Below are 18,519 nucleotides of genomic sequence, written 5' to 3' on the forward strand. Positions count from 1 at the left end.
AATTTTTTCGAGTGCTATTCGGGACACCGATTTGTCATTATTTTCAATGATTGTTAAATAATTTTCGGATCGTTTTATCCCCCTCCACCCGCTTCACACATTTCTGAAATGTCCCGAATTCAGAGCTGGAAAATCTGGTCACCTTACAGAATCGCGGTTAACAGCTGGCGTGCCATTTGGTTTTGATGGAAACGAGCGCGCGCGTTCTACACGAAAACAAATTTGTCGCAAACGGATAAAGAGATTCTTCCCACGAGATAACCGGCGGCATCACCGCGGGCACACGCGCCGCGATCGTCACCGCGATCAGTCGATGCTCACGTATGTTTTCGCGTACCGACAAGAGCGAATCATGGCGAATTCTCGTAATTCTCTCCCATCTGCGGCGGGTCAGACGAGAGGGCAGGTTGTACGGTATAAGGGGGTGGAGGGTGGAACGAGAGGGGCGCCTTTCCCTGCCCCTATCCAACCTCGCTCCTCTCTCCCTCCCGCTTACCCCTCGCTCCCTTTCCACCGCCTCTTTCGTAGGGCACAGTGGAAGCACCCAGGGGCAATTGAAACTCACGGCCATTTACTGCATTTCAATAATGGTTTCCCATCTCCCTCACCGCCGCCCTCGCATCCCCTTCCCTCCTCTTACTGCACCGCCGCGCATCCCCTCCCCCCACCTTCTCTTTCGACGTACGTACAACACGAGGCTCGGCTGCACAGTCGATTTACTGCGAGCTTTATGGTGCACACCGTGCGAGTGCACGCAGAAGTACCCTACGGCTAACTATCCCCGCGTCTATCCGCCGGCGACTGTATTATTCCGCGTAAACTATCCCGGGCCACGCGCCCATACGCATGTGCACGCGCGTATAACATATGCGATTTTTGCACACGCATCCCGACTAAACTCATTCGCGAACACGCGCGCCGACGAACACGTGGTCGCATATTCTCTCGCGAAGCCCGACCTCACGACTCTTCTCTCCCCCTCCCCCCTCCTGTACATAGTCCCTCCCTCCCTTCCGTTCCCTTCGCGCGGTGGTGCACGCTCGCGTACCGCGAAACCGTGTTTGGGGAGTAACGAGATTGCACGTGGGAATGCTGTAATTTAACAAAGCGCGCGCCACCCAGTCCTAATTTTCGCGACGGGGAAAAGGTCGCTCGAGTTCGCGGGCGAAGGCAAGGCGGGCAGCTCAGGGCTTAATTGCGGTGTAATTATTTAAGAAAGATACATATCGCCAGCGATTCATGCACAGGGAGAATTTTGTAGCAAAAATTACTACGGGATTTCGTAACGGAGAAATATATTACGCCTTAAATTTGTTATCCTTTCGTATATCCTACTTATATATCTCCAAAACAGAAGTCGGCTATTAAGAAATTTACTGCGCGAGATGAACGTCCATAGAGACGAATGTCTCATCTCTTGATGTCATCGTATTTATTCCTGCTACGTTACTAGGTAAAAAATACGGTAAAATTAGAAAAAAAAATATTAAATATTTAACTTTATTAAATTAAATTTAATAAATATTTAAGTTTATTAAATTAAAAATTGAAGAAATTTTAAAAATTGAATCTATGATATTCTCTCTATACGATACATTCTCTCCGCGTGTAGAGAGAGAATTCTATTTCTTTCCTGGATAAATCTATGAGATCCTTATTTTCAGTTAATGCTTCGTTTCTCTTGAGATTGTAGAACACACATTCAACAAACGGAACGTGGACCGTGTCCTCTTTTTCCGTCCTCGAACGAAAGAGCTCGAGACTATATACAGATTCATAAAATTTGTTTCGCTGAAGTTCAGTGCTCCCTCCTCCCTCTCCCTCCGCCCTCCCGTCCCTTCGTAACTGACGTGATGCAAACAAAAAGACGATACAGTTACATTTCACACGCGCGATCCACTACAGTAGTGGTCCACGATGATTGACACAACTCGCGCACTTCGATCGGGAAATATATCCGCGTCCGACTATATGCGCGAACTGCCGTCAATCGACGCACGAAACCCTTACAAGTCGTTACGAGAGGTGAGAGGGCGGGGAGAGGGGCCAACAATTACGGCGGTGACTGTAAACCACGGAGTGCATGTCGATTAATCGGCGATCGAGAGCGGCGCGTCCTATTAATACGCGAGATCATTTCAGAAGCGCCATCGGAGGCGATTAATTGAGATGGATATTGAATCGTCGGCGCGTCACATTTCCGTGGGCTCATTGTTGCCTGATATCCAGATACATTCATACAGCGTACGTTCATAGTACGTACGTACGTACGGTAAATTTGAAATCGGCCAAATCGCCCGCAGACAATGGCGAAACAAATTTCGCCCATTAGCAACCGGCGGAGGATACGTGTCACGCTGCAGTTGTCGTCAATACAAATATCTGCTCTCGCGAGATGCGCCCATATTCGTACACCCCATACATATGCGCATGCATACACGCTTGCGCGCGTGCGCGCGTATGCGTGCGCACGGAAAAAAGCTCGAATTTATTCCGCAAAATCGCGCGCGACACAAGAGTCCGGATGTATACGTGTGTATACACGCCGGCTATAAATATGACGGCCCACAGATTATACCGCGGCCGGAAATTACTCGAATCGGACGTCCCGGATTTATTCGTGTCGTGAACGCCGACGAGAGAGAGAGAGAGAGAGAGAGAGAGAGAGAGAGAGAGAGAGAGAGGAGAGAGAGAGGAGAGAAAGAGAGTGAAGCAACTCGACCGAGTCTGCGGACCGCGCGCGATTCTCGATACCGAATGCTAGAAATTCATTGCCCCGCTGAGCGGAATTCCTGTCGCTTTCTTCCGACTCGCCTATTTGCCACGAAGCGGATTCTCGGATGTCGGTCCTCGTCGGATTTTCACAGGTCGTGCTGCTGGCACGCCCGTTGGACAGACGCGCATCAAACAGAGCGTGTGTCGCCCGCAGAACGTCAGGCAGACAGAATAAGAAGGCGAACACGGACCAGCACAGACAACTACGCATGCACACGTCACTCCCTGACACGTACGTAATTGCTAGATTCGGACTGTGCAAAAAAGGTGAAAACACATCGAGAGCCGGTACGAAAACAGCTGTTACCTGGGTTGCGGATTCCCAGGGTGAGCTCGTATCAGCCGGAATAGAGGACAATGTAGAGGACGAGAGAGGGCCGCTGGATTTAAATACAATAACCCCCGGCGATCGCGACAAAAATTGTTTTCGGAAAACAATTTTATATATTTCGATATTTCCTTCCGTCCCTAAAAGAGTCTCTTAGATAATAATATTTAATAAAAATTTGTATATTCAGAGATAAGCTTATATACACGTACTGAGAGAAAAAAACTCTTTGGTATTTTTATCACATATATGATCATATATAGCAAAAGAATTGATCTCACGAGAACTATTTTTGTAATAAGTATTGCTACACCGAGAGAAAAAATACCTGAAAAATAAAAATTGTTTACTCGAATAACTTGAATAACTAATAACAAGTTTACTTAAATGTAAATTATTTTCTTTGAATAGGAAAAACAATTGCTTTTATGAAAAGTGGTTTCAGGAAAATGAGTGTTAAATAATTCTACTAATCAATATAAAAATTTTACACACAGACGTAGCTTTCCGAACGGAGCGAGCTGTATTTACTCTTCGACCGATTAAACTTTCAGCGATTAAAGCGAACCATAAAATATTTACATTTGACCTACAAGGTTACGTAAACAAGTGACAAATGCTTTGTATATAACCTATCTCGACCATGTTACGCTTGTGTGTGTATGTGACATACGTTAAATATCAATTAATTTATTTATACAAGGTGCACACGAACGAAGCCCGAGCTTTACGCAGACAATTCGCGGCAGTGGTTTTTCTGTTCGCTAAATAACAAGTTGTATACACTCGGAGCTCAATCACGCGCATTACTCTATACACTGTGGATCGCCTCATACTTGGACAGTCCGATGCATCGACAGACACGCATTTATACCGGGTGGACCGCACGAATTGCCCGATAATAGCAAATTCAATCGTAACATCCGATACGATTCCAGATATCGTAATTCTCGACAATGTAGTATGCAGTAGGTTGCAAAACGATTTAGACACAATGAAGTTGGGAACTCATCAAACTGTCAAAATTGAGAATCATTACCGCGACGTACTTACGTAGCATAATTATGATATTAATTATGTTACAACATAATTAATATCATAATTAAAAGCACTGAATAATAACGAATGATAATAATAACAATAACAATTAACAATATAATGTTACTTGATAATATAATTTTCAAGCAGATCGTCACAGTAATGATTCCCAATTTTGACAGTTTGGTGAGCTCCCAATTTCATTGTGTCTAAACCATTTCGTCTCTCGAAATCGTAATAAAAGCTCCCCTGTCGACTTCGAAGAGTCGTTTATTTTTCATTTATTTCAACGAACGTTACTTCCTAATAATCTGCTCACTTCGGAACGCGAAGACGTGCGACCCCTCCAAAAGTGATCCCGCTAATCGCTAAGACGGCCAAGCACAAATTCGCCGGGATCTTTCTCGGCTCACTTTATATGTGCGCTTGTGTAGCTGCACGTACGGCGCCCCGCGCTGCCTCGAATTTTCAATCCACGCCAGCCACGGCACGTCCACCGAACGATACCCGCCGGTCTACGAGGAACGACGACAGGTCCGGATCGTTATCGGTATCGGGATATATCCATCGATGGATCAACCGCCGACGGATAGCCGGCGGAAAGGCGGACTGCCCGGCACGGGGGGATGAGCGTCGCGCTCGCATACGTGTGCATCGGTGCGCGCGATTCACGGGACGACGCGGTGTAATAGACGATGTAATCGGCATCCTATGCGTGTAGCACCGTGTACATACAACGGATTGTCTAATGCGGAACATGTGTTAGGTGATCGAATTCTGATGCTGCGCGAATTTCGTCGCTGAGAGAGAGGCGCGCCCCTTCCCGCCCCCGCTATCGTTTTATGTGAATGTTTAGGAGTGATTCTTTTCACGCGGAATTCTCACAAAACAGAATCACTGTTGCGCGCACGATAATACGAACGACCGTGGAAAGTTGAATTTTAATTCACGGGAGACGGTCTCGATTCACGCGCTCATAACACGTAATTGTAACATTAATACGTAACATTAATACGCAATGTATGTATCATCGATTGGCGTTATTATCGAAATATTCAGTCCTAACAGAATTATTACGTGTACACGCATTAGTGTAAAATATGCGATGTCCATTAATTATCGCGGTCGCCGCGAGACAAAAATTGCAACGAGCACGATATGCAAATTCGCACCGCACGTTTAATATAATTCTACGAATGTGTCCGCGTATCGCGACGAAAATTTGCGTTTTCTCACGAGAAAAACAATTGATGCGCGTTTTAGTGGTATTGCGAAGCTTTGTCGGATCTTTCAGAAAATAGGTAAGACGAGAAATATTTTATTAAGCACATATTTTATTGAGCAACATTTTATTAAGCGCAAGGCTTTAATCACGTTGTTGTTCTGATTTTCGTTATATGCAAAAAGATCTAGGAAAATTGAGATTATTGCAGTTAAAAAAGGAAACCTTTCGTTATTTCTTCTTAGCTTTCATTTGCATCCAGAAAAGACTCTTTCCTAACCTCTGATTTCCTTTGCCCTTCGTTCCTCGTTTCTCAGGTTTCTGAGGCCGTCTGTACTCGGAAACGTCGACAGAGCTACTCTTTGTGTTTCGCTTGTTGCCGCGTTTTTTACTACCAAAGCCATATTTATCATTCTTCATTTTTGCTCTTAATTGCACCTTTGGATTTGTCTTGCGATTCTGCTGTTTATGTTGTACATTCTTCTTCTCCTCGAGAAAATCAAGATCTTGTCATATACTCTTACGATACTTTTTGATCTCTTCAAGCATTTTCTTCTTCTCTGCTTGTTTCTTCAATGTTGCCTCAACTTGCATTTGCTTGCCTATCTTCCTCTGTTGCCTCAGTTGCCTGACTCTCTCCGATCTCTGGGCAATAACTTGTTTCTTCATCAGATTATCCCTCACTTTTTGCATGTGCTGATCAGTTTTGGCCATCTCTACGAAATAGTCATCTGGCCTAAGTATTGGCACTCCTAGTTTCTTTAATCTAGCAATGCTATCCATAACGGCACCTTGAGCTTGACGATGAAACATAGTTTCCCTGCGAAAATCATTTAAAATAGGATCTTCTGATGGCTCATACTGCGGTAGCTTTTTGTTTCCTTTCAACTGCTTAGAGCGTCTCACTTCTTGCTCCTGCATCTGCAGCGCTAACTCAGGTGCCAATGGTGCTGGTGCATTCACCATATCTAACCTCTCAATCCATGGCAAGTCCAGCTTGATTTCGTTCAACTTTTGCTTCATAAGATTCTGCGAGTTGTTTAAGGAGGAAGTTAGATTAGGTTAGATTAAAGTAAGCATTATCGTAACGATTATCTGTAACGAAAAAGTTGACTACTTACGACACGATTCTTGAATTGCTTTGTTTCAATCGCGACATTAAGACCTGGCTTCAGTAATCTTTTTGCAAAAGCCTCTTGCTAGCCACGTGAATAAAAAGAGGTTGAAATAAGTTAAGATACGCATGATGCATGAACGAACGTAAACATAATTCGTGATACTTTACCTCTTCATCGGACAAATAACACTCTGATTTTGATGTACCCGACATTGCGAATAATTTTTTGGCACTTTTATTTCAACGACGTTAATCTGAAGTATTATTCCCGGCACTTCACACTCTCTAAAGCTTCTATCTCGAAGAAAAAAATCTCAATCCATTCGGCGTGTAAGAAACAAACCTAACATGACGCAAACGACCACGCAAGTAGTTCCTACAGAGCCACACAACGGTGAAACTCGTAAGCTTTTCGGTCGGTAAGTGATGGTAAAGACGAACAGAAAAAATTATTTGCCAAACTTCCCTCATTTTTCATCTTTCTATCAAATATGAATATTTTGTCATAGGCACGTATGTTGATTATCGATATAAGAGTAATTTTCAACTTACAAAGTACAACTCTTCCTATCACTTATACATTGTCTTTATCGCAATCCTTGGCGCCAGAGCAATGCGCCCTTTCTCTTATATTGTAAGGTACATTCCAAAACGTCCTTTTTGAAGAACATTTTACTCAATATCTATAGTTCACGTTACATATACTATAAATCATCGAATAAAATTTCCTTAAAAAGGATGTTTTGAAATGCAACCTAGGTGGATTAGTGAATTTCCGAACGAAAAACATGTTTCGGCAAATAAGAGATCTGTTCGTTCCCGAAGAACTTCTGAACTAGTCCACACCGGTGCAATAAGTTAAAGTGAAAGAAAGTTTATTTGTTCCGCTCTGACTTGCATCAGAGAAGAAATTCTTCGAAAACAAATAGACCTAAGATTCGTTGATCACATCTGCTAGAATTTCCTGCTGGCACTCACCACTTTCCTTCGACTACAAGGCGAACCATTCGAAAAGACGAAGCTCCTCTCGCGCAGTCCTATCGGCACAATCCGTCCCGTGATTATTCACGATATTCTGTCAATGCGCGACACTCACATTCGACATTCTCGGGAACGATATTCAGTACGCGAAGCTTGCTTCGACAAACTGAACCGTGCGAAAACGAAACAATCCCACGAACCACGCAATTGCGCCGCGGCCATTCCGTACCGAGCTGAACATTGCCGCGATTAAGTTTCTCGAAGCATACCGATACGTTCAGCGCAACGCTAGCCAACCAATCACACAATCCACCTAATCTTTGAAAAATCAAATGCGACGTCTTAAAATATTATTATGTCGCGTCCACAATGTACAACCATACAAACAAAATGATTTGAATATTTGATTCGTATTTGAATGCTTCGAGAAATTGTAGGCTTTTGGTAAGATTTACACTGACATCGCGTTAATTCGAACCGAATTTGCTCTTACCAGAGAGAAGCCTGAGAGCGACCACTAGCTTGATTTAATGGCCAATGCTAGGCGCATTTTCAAGACGCCATCTAACAAAGTGCGCATTTACTACATTCGTTAGGCGCATTTTCAAGACGCCATCTAACAAAGTGCGCATTTACTACATTCGTTAGGCGCATTTTCGTGGTGGTAACGATAAAATGTGCCTGGTTCGTGCCCGTTGTACTTCCGTACAATGATAGTAAGTTAAAAAAGGACAGATCTCCGTCCAATCTCTCTATTCTTGTCTCACCACTGATGAGTGGACCGCGCGATGTAAGCACGAAGCAAACTAACGGTGAACTTATTGCAAAGCTTATTTCTCTTGCTAAGATTATCTCTCATCAGTCTCGTCTTTCTCGCGCTGCGTTCTATGTAATTTTGTAAGGAAGAACGATTTTGAAACTGGACAATATGAAACAATAAATAAATATACAAGTTTAAACATGCCGCTCATATTTCTTGCTTATTACTCGGCAGCCACAAAAGATATCGATGTGATTCAAAGAAAACAATGTTCTTCACAATTTATCCTGTTGGAATTCAGTGTTTACAATGATACTAATAATACTAATACTATAATAATACTATTAATAACGGTTCGTTAAATAAGCCGTGGAAGCGTGCATACTTTTCGACGTCGCTAACAGCTATTTTACTATCAATTGCATTTTTCGGGCATTTCTTGGCAACCACTAAAGATATCAAAATGATTCAAAGGGCACTATCTGCTCCACAATTCATCTTATCGGAATTAGTAATATATAATAATACAAATAATACCGAAGACCAAACAGCTCGGTTCGAATCTCGGCTCAATAGTTTAGCTGAGACCCCAAACACACTGGTTCGAATCTCGGCTTAATTTAGCGAGAAAATTTTAGCGACTTAATAAATTAGCGAAAACTCAAAACACTTCGTTTCAAATCTCAGCTTAGTAATTTAGCGGAGTCTCAAAACACATTGGCTCGAATTTCGGTTTAATGGTTTAGCGGAATCTCAAAACACTCGGAACCGAATCTAAGCTTAATAATTTAGCGGGAAATCGGAATATTTCGGTTCGAGCTTCGGCTTAATTTAATTTGTTGTCTTTAATTTGTCGGAATTTAATTTGTCGTTTTGTCAACAACAAACGCGTATAGATAAGAAAATATCTCCGAAGAGATAGTATGTCGTATATAATACGGCATAACAAGCTATAAAGTATATTAATCATATAGTATATATAGAATATATATAGCATAGGTATAAAACATATATAGAGCATAAAAAAGCATATATAACATATACAGAGCATATAAATATGACATGTTGAAATATATCAGTTTAATGTATGATAAAGAAACAATCCGACGAGAAGAACGCCTGCCGAGTCGAAATTTCAGTTGGTCATTATTATGCAAGAATGATCCAATTCAAGAAATTATAAGCTTTTATCAATGAATACTCCATTCACATCTTTTTAAACCAAACAAAAAAATTCAAGCTTTATAGATGCTTGAAATGAATTAAGAAACAGTTTTTTTATTTTTTACCAGTCGCGTCTTTTTGCACATTTTTCTAAGGATTGAGCTAGTCAGTATTCTTAAAGAAATGGAAATGCTTGACTCGTTGAAATTGCGAAAATAGCGAAAATCTCAGAATAAATTCTTTGGTTGGATCATTCTTACGTAACTCCGGCGAATTACAAATTCCAATTCTTACTTTACTTCCCGTCGGACCCAATGCGATTTACGTCTACGTGCATGCAATCTACGTAAAGTGACGCTTTGTGTCTACTATATGAGCGTCTAAATTGAGCGCTCACCATTGCGCGTCGTCCCACGGTGTCCAGGGTCCACCAACCATCCTGTCGCTGCATCTGACACTACAATGATCCTTGCGTCCCATGTCGCCTGTAATTCAATCCCGACCGCGGTAATCTAACGGAAGTTTCACGAAAAATCCCGTCTCTCTTGGGAGATACACTTCGAGTTGCGAATTGCGTATGAAATAGCACGAACTGCGTCTTCGAGAAAATGTTGGCCTTTCAGATAAACAACGAATATATGCGACGAATTCAGCAACGGTCCGGTCGATTGTAGTGTATCGCTTTGATAGACGCGAATTGCTTAAGAAAACGGAAGAAAACGGAAGAAAACGGAATACGCGAACGAAGGGACCACGCGACGTGAATCGAAAGCCGATCTCGCGAAATCTTTCGACGTGTGGGCGAAATAATCTGTGCGAGATTCTCACGTACGACACGGAATATCCCTAATGTAACGTTTCGATGGAACAGCGTAGTAGGCTGCAATACAGTTCCGCAATTTTTGCGGATAACAGCTTCGCAATACTTTTGCGAAGACAATTCCGCAATGCTTTTGCGGATAACAGCTCCGCAATACTTTTGTGAAGACAATTCCGCAATATTTTTGCGAAGACAATTCCGCAATACTTTTGCGGATAACAACTCCGCAATATTTCTGCGAAGTTAGCTCGCGACTCATTGGCAAATATGACCGGATGAAATTTGCAAACCTATCGAATTAATCATCGCGAACGCGAGCGTGAATGAAAAATCAAAAACTATGAAAATTGTGACGATAGAAATAAAGATTCTATTCAAAATGTAAACGAAAAAAATGTTACCGCGTGAGACTGTCTTCGTTCGATGGAACTTGTCGCGCGCCGTGTAAGTAAACAAATAACTGCTCACAGGTCTGACTTGAGTACATCGCGTTTTTCGCGAAGGATTAATGCTCGCTAGCATTGTCTCTATTATGTCTCGCGTTAGGAAACTCTAACTCTAAGTAAAAAATTAAAACTTGAAAATTTTTCGATGATCGTAAAATTAATTTTGCGAACAGTTTATATAATCACGTTAGATCGCTTCGCATAAGTGTTGCACGATATCGAATTTTACTTAATAACGAAGCACGAACTCTATGAAATGTAATCGCGATTCAGGTTCACACGAAAGAGAAAATTGAGAAACTTAATGACCGGCGGAAAATCTAATGCGGATGATATGATTGCGCATTTTTTGTGGCGCAATCTTTTTGCGCGTTGGCGCACTGCTCGAAACACCTGAAAGATTACATCCAATAAAAATTAATAATTTTATAAAATTTTGAATGTTCAGAGCGTATACTCAATACTTTAAGCATCTACCAGATAGTATTGGGGTTTAATTAATCTAAATTTTTTCCGATAAAAATCGTCGACCAATCAATAATTTAAATTAATCAAGTAATAAATATATGTACATTGGGAGAAAACTACTTGAAAATTTATTTACCAAATTTATGTAGAATATGCATTACTAAATTATTATTTAAAAAAGCGATCTTTCAAATGTTTCGAGCAGAATGCTTTTTACTGGAAGGCCCATACGCATACTACAACTACAGCAAAGTAAATCGCATTGATTCATAAGCATGCACTACATTGAAAGACTTTTTGTCTTTCTATTATCAATGTTTCTTGTTTTGACTCACCAAACCGCCGATCAGGGTAGCCTCATTCTACTTTCGTTTCTGGAACAGAAAAATGCCATTTCGCCGATTAGATTCGTGCATTGATGGCGATTTGAGTGAAGAAGTTTGAAGATTTAAAAAAAAAAATAAGCGCGATATTTTTTATGTTGGAAGAATTTTTTGGAATGCATTCACACTTGGAATATTCTACTTTCTTTCTTCTCGACATTGCAAATAAATCTCTTAATCAGAACAAATCAAAATTTTTCAAGTGGTGATATTATTCAGAAAAAGTTTTCCCCGCATATAATTACGATTTAACGCGATCTTTGATTTGATTCAAATTATTAACTTAATTTCGAGCAAGAGAATTATCAATCTTGTCGAATTCTAATTATAAATGCTAATTAATGAAACTCACCTTCGAGCTAACCCCGCTGGGCCCGAGCCGAATCCTCCGGCGCAGCAACTCTTAAGAGTCAACTGGTCGTCTGCTTCGTCTCTGCAATAGAAAGCAGATTTTATTTAGTATTATACAATGGAGACATTAAGGAACTCGATTTCAAACAAGAAAATTTTCAGTTTTATCAGATTTATCGGAATTATGAATTTAAATCAGTGAAACTCACCTTCACGCCAACTCTGCCAGACCCAAGCCGGATCCTCCGGCGCAGCATCCCCTTAGAGTCGAGTGCTCGTCTCTGCAACAAAAAACAAATTTAATTGAGTATTAATTAGTTACACGATGATGGAAGCATTAAGGAACTCGATTCCAAACAAGAAAATTTTCAATTTTGTCGAATTTCTAATTATAAGTACAAAGTAGTGAAGCTCACCTTCAAACCAACTCAAACGAGCCAAATTCTCCGGTGCGGCATCCCCCAGGCATGGCATCTCCTAGAGCCGCGTGACTGCGTCGGCTCTATTGCATCTCTATGACAGAAATTTAATTTAACTTAGTAATTTAATAATTTAATATCAATTAGTTACACGCGACAACAAAACGAAGAAAAGAAATTGTCGTAACGATATACCTGAATTCCTTCCCAATACACAATAAGAAATAATTAAACGACAGCCGAATAAAGAAGTAATAAAACCCGATTAATTAATTAATTAATAGATGATGATAATAATATCTGATCGACAACCGTATAATAATGTCCGGTAATATCAATTAATTACACACGATACCAAGACGAGATAAGGAAATCGTCCTAACGGCACGTTCGAGTTGCTTCCCAATACACAATAAAAATAGTTAAATGACAACCGAATAAAGAAATAATAAATGGATGATATCCGAATAATAAATGGATGATGATAATATTTGATCCGCATTGAGGAACTTGATCGCGACATTTCTCTATCTAACAAGTAAAAAAGTAAATGAAATACAATAATTACCCGCTGCGATAAAGTCCACAACACCTGCTCACGTGATAAGTACGCGTCTCAATTCGTGTTAATTATTGTCTCAATTGTGGCGTAGTCAAAATGCGGTATTAAAAATCGGCTCAAAATAATTTATAAAATAACGCGACAGCTCCCGCGATGCGCTCGCCTCGACCGCTGATAGCGTTATGACGTGATGCTCGAGCACGCGCATTTACATGACCCAGCCGCGCGCTCCCCTCTGCCCAGCACTGCTGTTCGCAGCCTGAGCGGGTCTACGATGGTTGATTTACCTAACCTTTGTGAAGCTTAGAATTTTTGTTAGAGCCGTTGTCCAGGTATTGTTATTACCAATTATTTGATCATCATTATTCCCTTATTATCCATTTGCGGATATTATCACACGATTATCGAGCAGATATTATTATCACTACCATTTATTATTCAACTATTGTTACTTTTTTATTCGATTATTATTTAATTTATTCGGTTATTATTTAATTATTGCTTTTACGCATAGAAAAGCCACTCGGACGTGTCGTTACGACAATTTCTTTATCTCGTCTTTGTTCAGTTATTATCCTCGTTGCCTAGTTATTGTTATTCATTGTTATTACCGATTATTCGATTATTATTATTCCCTTATTATCCGCTTGTGGCTATTATCATTCAACTGTCCATCAGGTATTATTATAATTATTGTAAAAAAGTAATAATATTTGAATAATAAATGGTAATAGTAATAATACCTGATCGACAATCGTACGATAATATCCGCGAGTGGATAATAACTGAATAACGATGATCGAATGATCGGTAATAATAATGAATAACAATAACAACGACGATAATAACTGAATAAAGACGAGATAAAGAAATCGTAATGGCACGCCCGAGTTGCTTTCCTACGTGTAATAGCAATAATTAAATAATAACCGAATAAATTAAATAACAACCGAATAAAGAATAATATTCGAATATTAAATGGTAGTGATAATAATATCTGCTGGACAATCGTGTGATGAGATCCGCAAGTGGATACTAACTGAATAACGATGATCGAATAATCCGTAATAACAACGAATAACAATAACTGTGCAACGACGATAATAAGAACAAAGACGAGGTAAAGAAATCGTAAAGGCACGCCCGAGTTGCTTTTCTATGCGTAATGAATAAATTATGATAACTTCGAATAAATGTGATATTAAAAATTGGCGCAAAATAATTTAGAAAATAACGCGGCAGTTCCCGATGTACTCGTCTCGACGGTTGAGAGTGTAATGGCGTGACGCTCGAACACGTGCTCGCGCACGTGTGTTATATGATCCGGCCGCGCACCCCACTAAGCGCCGCTCAGTCAGCGGCACGAGCGGACCATTACGACGGTATGTTTACCTAGTGTAGGATATAAAAACCGAACTAACACGCGGCATCTTGACAATAACAACAATATAAGGGTGCTATTTCACGTGTCGTACGGATACGTAGCTTTTTGGATACGTTTATTGGTTGGCGAATAGAATATTTCTAGGTTCTCTGTTCGTCAACCAATGAACTTCCAAAAAACTTGTACGACACGTGAAATATCAGCCTAAGAAGACAAGAGAGAGTATGTTGGAGCAAGAGCATGGGTAGCTCAGTGGTGTAGAACAATCGCCCGGCAAGCGAAAGACCCGAGTTTGAATCCCGGCCCAGCAAACTCCGGCTTGCGATATACTTTTCTCTCCGACTCTTAAACTAACCTTTGTGGAGTCTTGAGTTTTTTGAGAGCCTTTGCCTAGATATTGTTATTACCGATTATTCGATCATTATTTCGTTATTATCCACTCGCGGATATTATTACACGATTGTCAAGCAGATATTATTATCACTACTATTTAATTTTTGAATATTATTACTTCTTTATTCGGTTCTTATATAATTTATTCGGTTATTATTTAATTATTGCTATTACGCGTAGGAAAGCAACTCGGGCGTGCCGTTACGATTTCTTTACCTCGTCTTTGTTCAGTTATTATTGTCGTTGCCCACTTATTATTATTCATTGTTATTACCAATCATTCGATCATCGTAATTTAGTTATTATTGTACGGTTGTCGATCAGATATTATTATCACTACCATTTGTTATTCGAATATTATTACTTTTCTACAATAATTATAATAATACTTGATCGACAATTGTATGATAATAATCGCGAGCGGATAATAAGGAAATAATAATGATCGAATAATCGATAATAACAATAAATAACAATAACTAGGCAACGATGATAATAACTAAACAAAGACGAGATAAATTGTCGAAACGACATGCCCGAGTGACTTTCCTATGCGTAATAGCAATAATTAAATAATAACCGAATAAATTAAATAATGAACGAATAAAGAAGTAATAATACTCGAATATTAAATGATAGTGATAATAATATCTGCTCGATAATCGTGTGATAATATCCGAGTAGATAACGGAATAGTGATGATCGAATATTCGGTAATAACAATACCTCGGCAACGACTCTAACAAAAACTCTACTCCACAAAGGCTAGATAAACGGACTGTCGTAACGTCTCGCTCGTGTCGTTGACTAAGGAGGGCGCGCGCCCGGGTCATATCACATACATGCGCGAGCACGTGCTCGAGCGTCACGCCATGACACTCTCAACCGTCGAGACGAGCACATCGAGAGCTGCCGATGATCTAGTTTTACGATAATATCGCTGCCAGCTCACTTCGTGCCTACGTCGCGCAGTCCGCTCATCAATGGTAAGACAAGAATAGAGCGAATGGACGTCTGTCTTTCTCTAACTTATTATCATTGTACGGAAGTACAACGGGCACGAACCAGGCACATTTTACCGTTACCATCGCGAAAATACGCCTAACGAACGTAGTAAAGGCATACTTTGTTAGATGGCGTCTCGAAAATGCGCCTAGCTCTAGCCCTTGAGATCAGGTTAGTGGCCACTCTCATGCTTCTCTCTGCTGTTACCAACGATGAAGTACCATAGAGACTATCATCGACCTCAGGTAAAATTTCGTGACTGTCATGAAACCCGTGGATAATCGCAGAGTGCTGACATTACCGACTGCCATTCGACACAATTACTTAGATACATGTATTGGCCACCCAAAATATTGACAATCATGTGAACTCTCGCTCAAACCGTTGGCATTTAATTCTCGTCAGTGACTTCATGTTTATTTGCATTGAGAATGATTAAAAGTGGATTACACTTTAGAATTATGTATTCCGTCGGATAACTAATCAAACAATCTACAAATTTGCAACTCGCCGAATGACGAGCACATCCACTTTTTATTCGAATTTCACTTTCTATTTTCTCGTATCACGTGACGTTGTCCTTATTGGCATCGCGGTGACCGACAATGACAGCGGCGCGCCTGGTAACGCGACTAGCGTGTTAGCCGGGTAGCGATCGCCGATTGGTCAGCCGTGTGAGCATGGAAACCAATCGGCCAATTGCAGCTCGTCGTCTCGCTTCGGTCCGCGGGACGCCGTATGCGCAGAAATCCCGTCTCCGGCTCCTGTCTGACATATATTATGCTCGATGCTAGGATTTTCCGTCGCAGCTGGCTGATAACGGCGTAACATCATGGCGGTTAGCGACAAGAAGCCGATGTCACGTCTAATGAAACTCGCCAACAAATTCAATTGCTTCTACCTGTCAGGTAAGTGAAAGCGGCGAGCCGTGCTCACACTATTCCGTATCGTCTCAATTGACGCGTCTGCTGGTCGTATGATCGATAGGAACGCGCGGCTACCATCCGTACGAACCGCCGAGAATATTGATTTCGAGTGTTGTATGACAAGATATACACTTCCTTTGGCGTTTCCATTCGAAGTGACGAGTCAAATTTCGAGGAAATGTACGGCGCAATTAACGGCGAGTCGCGTGTGCTCCTCCCGTTTCTCGTGTTATCGTCGCTTGTTACGTGCCTCTCCCGAAAAGCAGCGGTTCTCGAACAGTCCTGAACTTTTTTTGTCAAGACAGATACAATCGACATTCCCTTTAGAGATGAAAGACCATTGTTCGGCGAGAGATTTGGATGTGTCGCGCATATTTCCGAATAGGTCCGATTAACTGATTCCTATATTCAGATAACAGAACTGTGAAATGCCTATAAATTTATTGTCTTATGCATACTACTCCTAAAGGAAAATGTTACTTAGTGACTATTCTGTATGATCTGTGTGTGTTGTATATGAGAGCTATGGTCGTTAATGTGAATCATAATATTTGAATATTATTATGTATATGCTTTTGTTTCTTAGGTTTTCATGCAGGAGAATGCAGAGCATTTGTTGTCGATGGGCAGCAAGTTGGTCTTGTACGTCCAGATGTAATGAAGGAAATTTTAAACTATCCTCAAGTAAGTTTGTCCACTTTGCATTTTCTATTGACATGTTAACTACTCTAGTGGCATATATATATATATATATATATATACACACACACACACACACACACATATATATATATATATGCGATGCATCAATTAATCACCCGAGATCAACATCACATGTATGTTACATATAACGCTGCATATAACAGCAACAATGTTTTCTTCTTCTTCCATATGAACAAACTGAGTCTATTTGACTATTATATAAGAAAATACAATCTGAGCTTTGAGGAGAGTTTCCCAAATTAATCTGAGGATTGTTTTCAAAGAACTTCTGAACTAGTGCAATAAGTTAGAATGAAAGAAAATATACTTGTTCCACTTATCCTCTTATTAATCTAATTCAGAAGTTCTTGAAATAAACTTCTATACTTATATACCTATGTTTATGATGTATCATCAATTTTCAAGGTATTCCAAGTGCAACCAGAATACGTGCAACTAAACCCAGCCTTTCGAGATTATGCAGAGAGAAGTGCACGTGTCGATGAAGTGTTGAGAGAATGGAAAGCAGGTGGGAAATTCATAACACTACGTGGCTGGAGGGAGGAATGTCATGAAGTTCGAGCTCAGTTTAATACCATCCCACTGCTTAAGATGGATCGCTCAGCCACATGTATGTACAAGAATTTGTTTGCTACAATATTCATGCTGTGCAATTGAATATCAATTATACTGTTTTAAAAATGACAGGCTTATTCGGCATTCGGAAATACGGAGTGGATATAAATGGTTATGTAATGGATCCTGTCAAAGGTTTGTCAATATGGTTACAAAAGCGTAGTCCTAACAAACAAACGTGGCCGGCGTACTGGGACAGCATGGTGAGCGGCGGATTGACTGTTGGCTATGGCATAAACGAAACCGCGATAAAAGAGGCATTCGAAGAAGCTGGAATTCCGAATAATCTTATTGCTAAGCTAAAGAGCGCCGGTTGCGTGTCGTTCTTTTTCGAGAGTGAGAGGGGTCTGTTTCCTAATACGGAATTCGTATATGATCTTGAACTGCCACCGGATTTCATACCGAGTAATAGCGACGGAGAAGTAGAAACCTTCGAGTTACTACCCGTTAGTGAATGCTTAGAGAGGATACTCTCCCCACACTTCAAGACTACGTCTGTACCGGTCGCCCTTGACTTCTTAATTAGACACGGATACATCACAGCGGAGAATGGTAAGGCGTCATTTTCTTTTTTTATCGTATCTCCTGTTTCACTCTCTCTCTCTCTCTCTCTCTCTCTCTCTCTCTCTCTCTCTCTCT

General features: G+C 40.7%; 2 protein-coding genes and 1 pseudogene across 4 annotated transcripts in view; 1 reads left to right on the plus strand and 2 right to left on the minus strand.

The window, feature by feature from the left end:
- Positions 1-8,077, minus strand: part of LOC116840737 — a 371,839-nt gene extending 363,762 nt beyond the window's left edge. For both annotated transcript variants that reach the window (XM_032807852.1, XM_032807851.1), the window contains exon 1: positions 7,459-8,077. The gene's annotated coding sequence lies outside the window, so the exon portion shown is untranslated. The remainder of the gene's footprint in view (positions 1-7,458) is intronic.
- On the minus strand, positions 5,456-6,856 carry LOC116840738 (annotated as a pseudogene).
- An 8,281-nt stretch (positions 8,078-16,358) lies between the features above and the next one.
- LOC116840673 (uncharacterized protein YJR142W) overlaps positions 16,359-18,519 on the plus strand; it is a 7,023-nt gene continuing 4,862 nt past the window's right edge. For both annotated transcript variants that reach the window (XR_004377395.1, XM_032807709.1), the window contains exons 1-4: positions 16,359-16,524; positions 17,129-17,226; positions 17,671-17,875; positions 17,953-18,432. Coding sequence is in view for 1 of the 2 variants with exons in the window: in XM_032807709.1 (XP_032663600.1) it covers positions 16,449-16,524; positions 17,129-17,226; positions 17,671-17,875; positions 17,953-18,432 (859 nt within the window). In the remaining variant the exon portion in view is untranslated. The remainder of the gene's footprint in view (positions 16,525-17,128; positions 17,227-17,670; positions 17,876-17,952; positions 18,433-18,519) is intronic.

Source organism: Odontomachus brunneus, unplaced genomic scaffold (assembly GCF_010583005.1).
Source record: "Odontomachus brunneus isolate Ranch 3 - 2012 unplaced genomic scaffold, Obru_v1 Obru_scaffold_011, whole genome shotgun sequence".
Lineage (NCBI taxonomy): Eukaryota > Metazoa > Arthropoda > Insecta > Hymenoptera > Formicidae > Odontomachus > Odontomachus brunneus.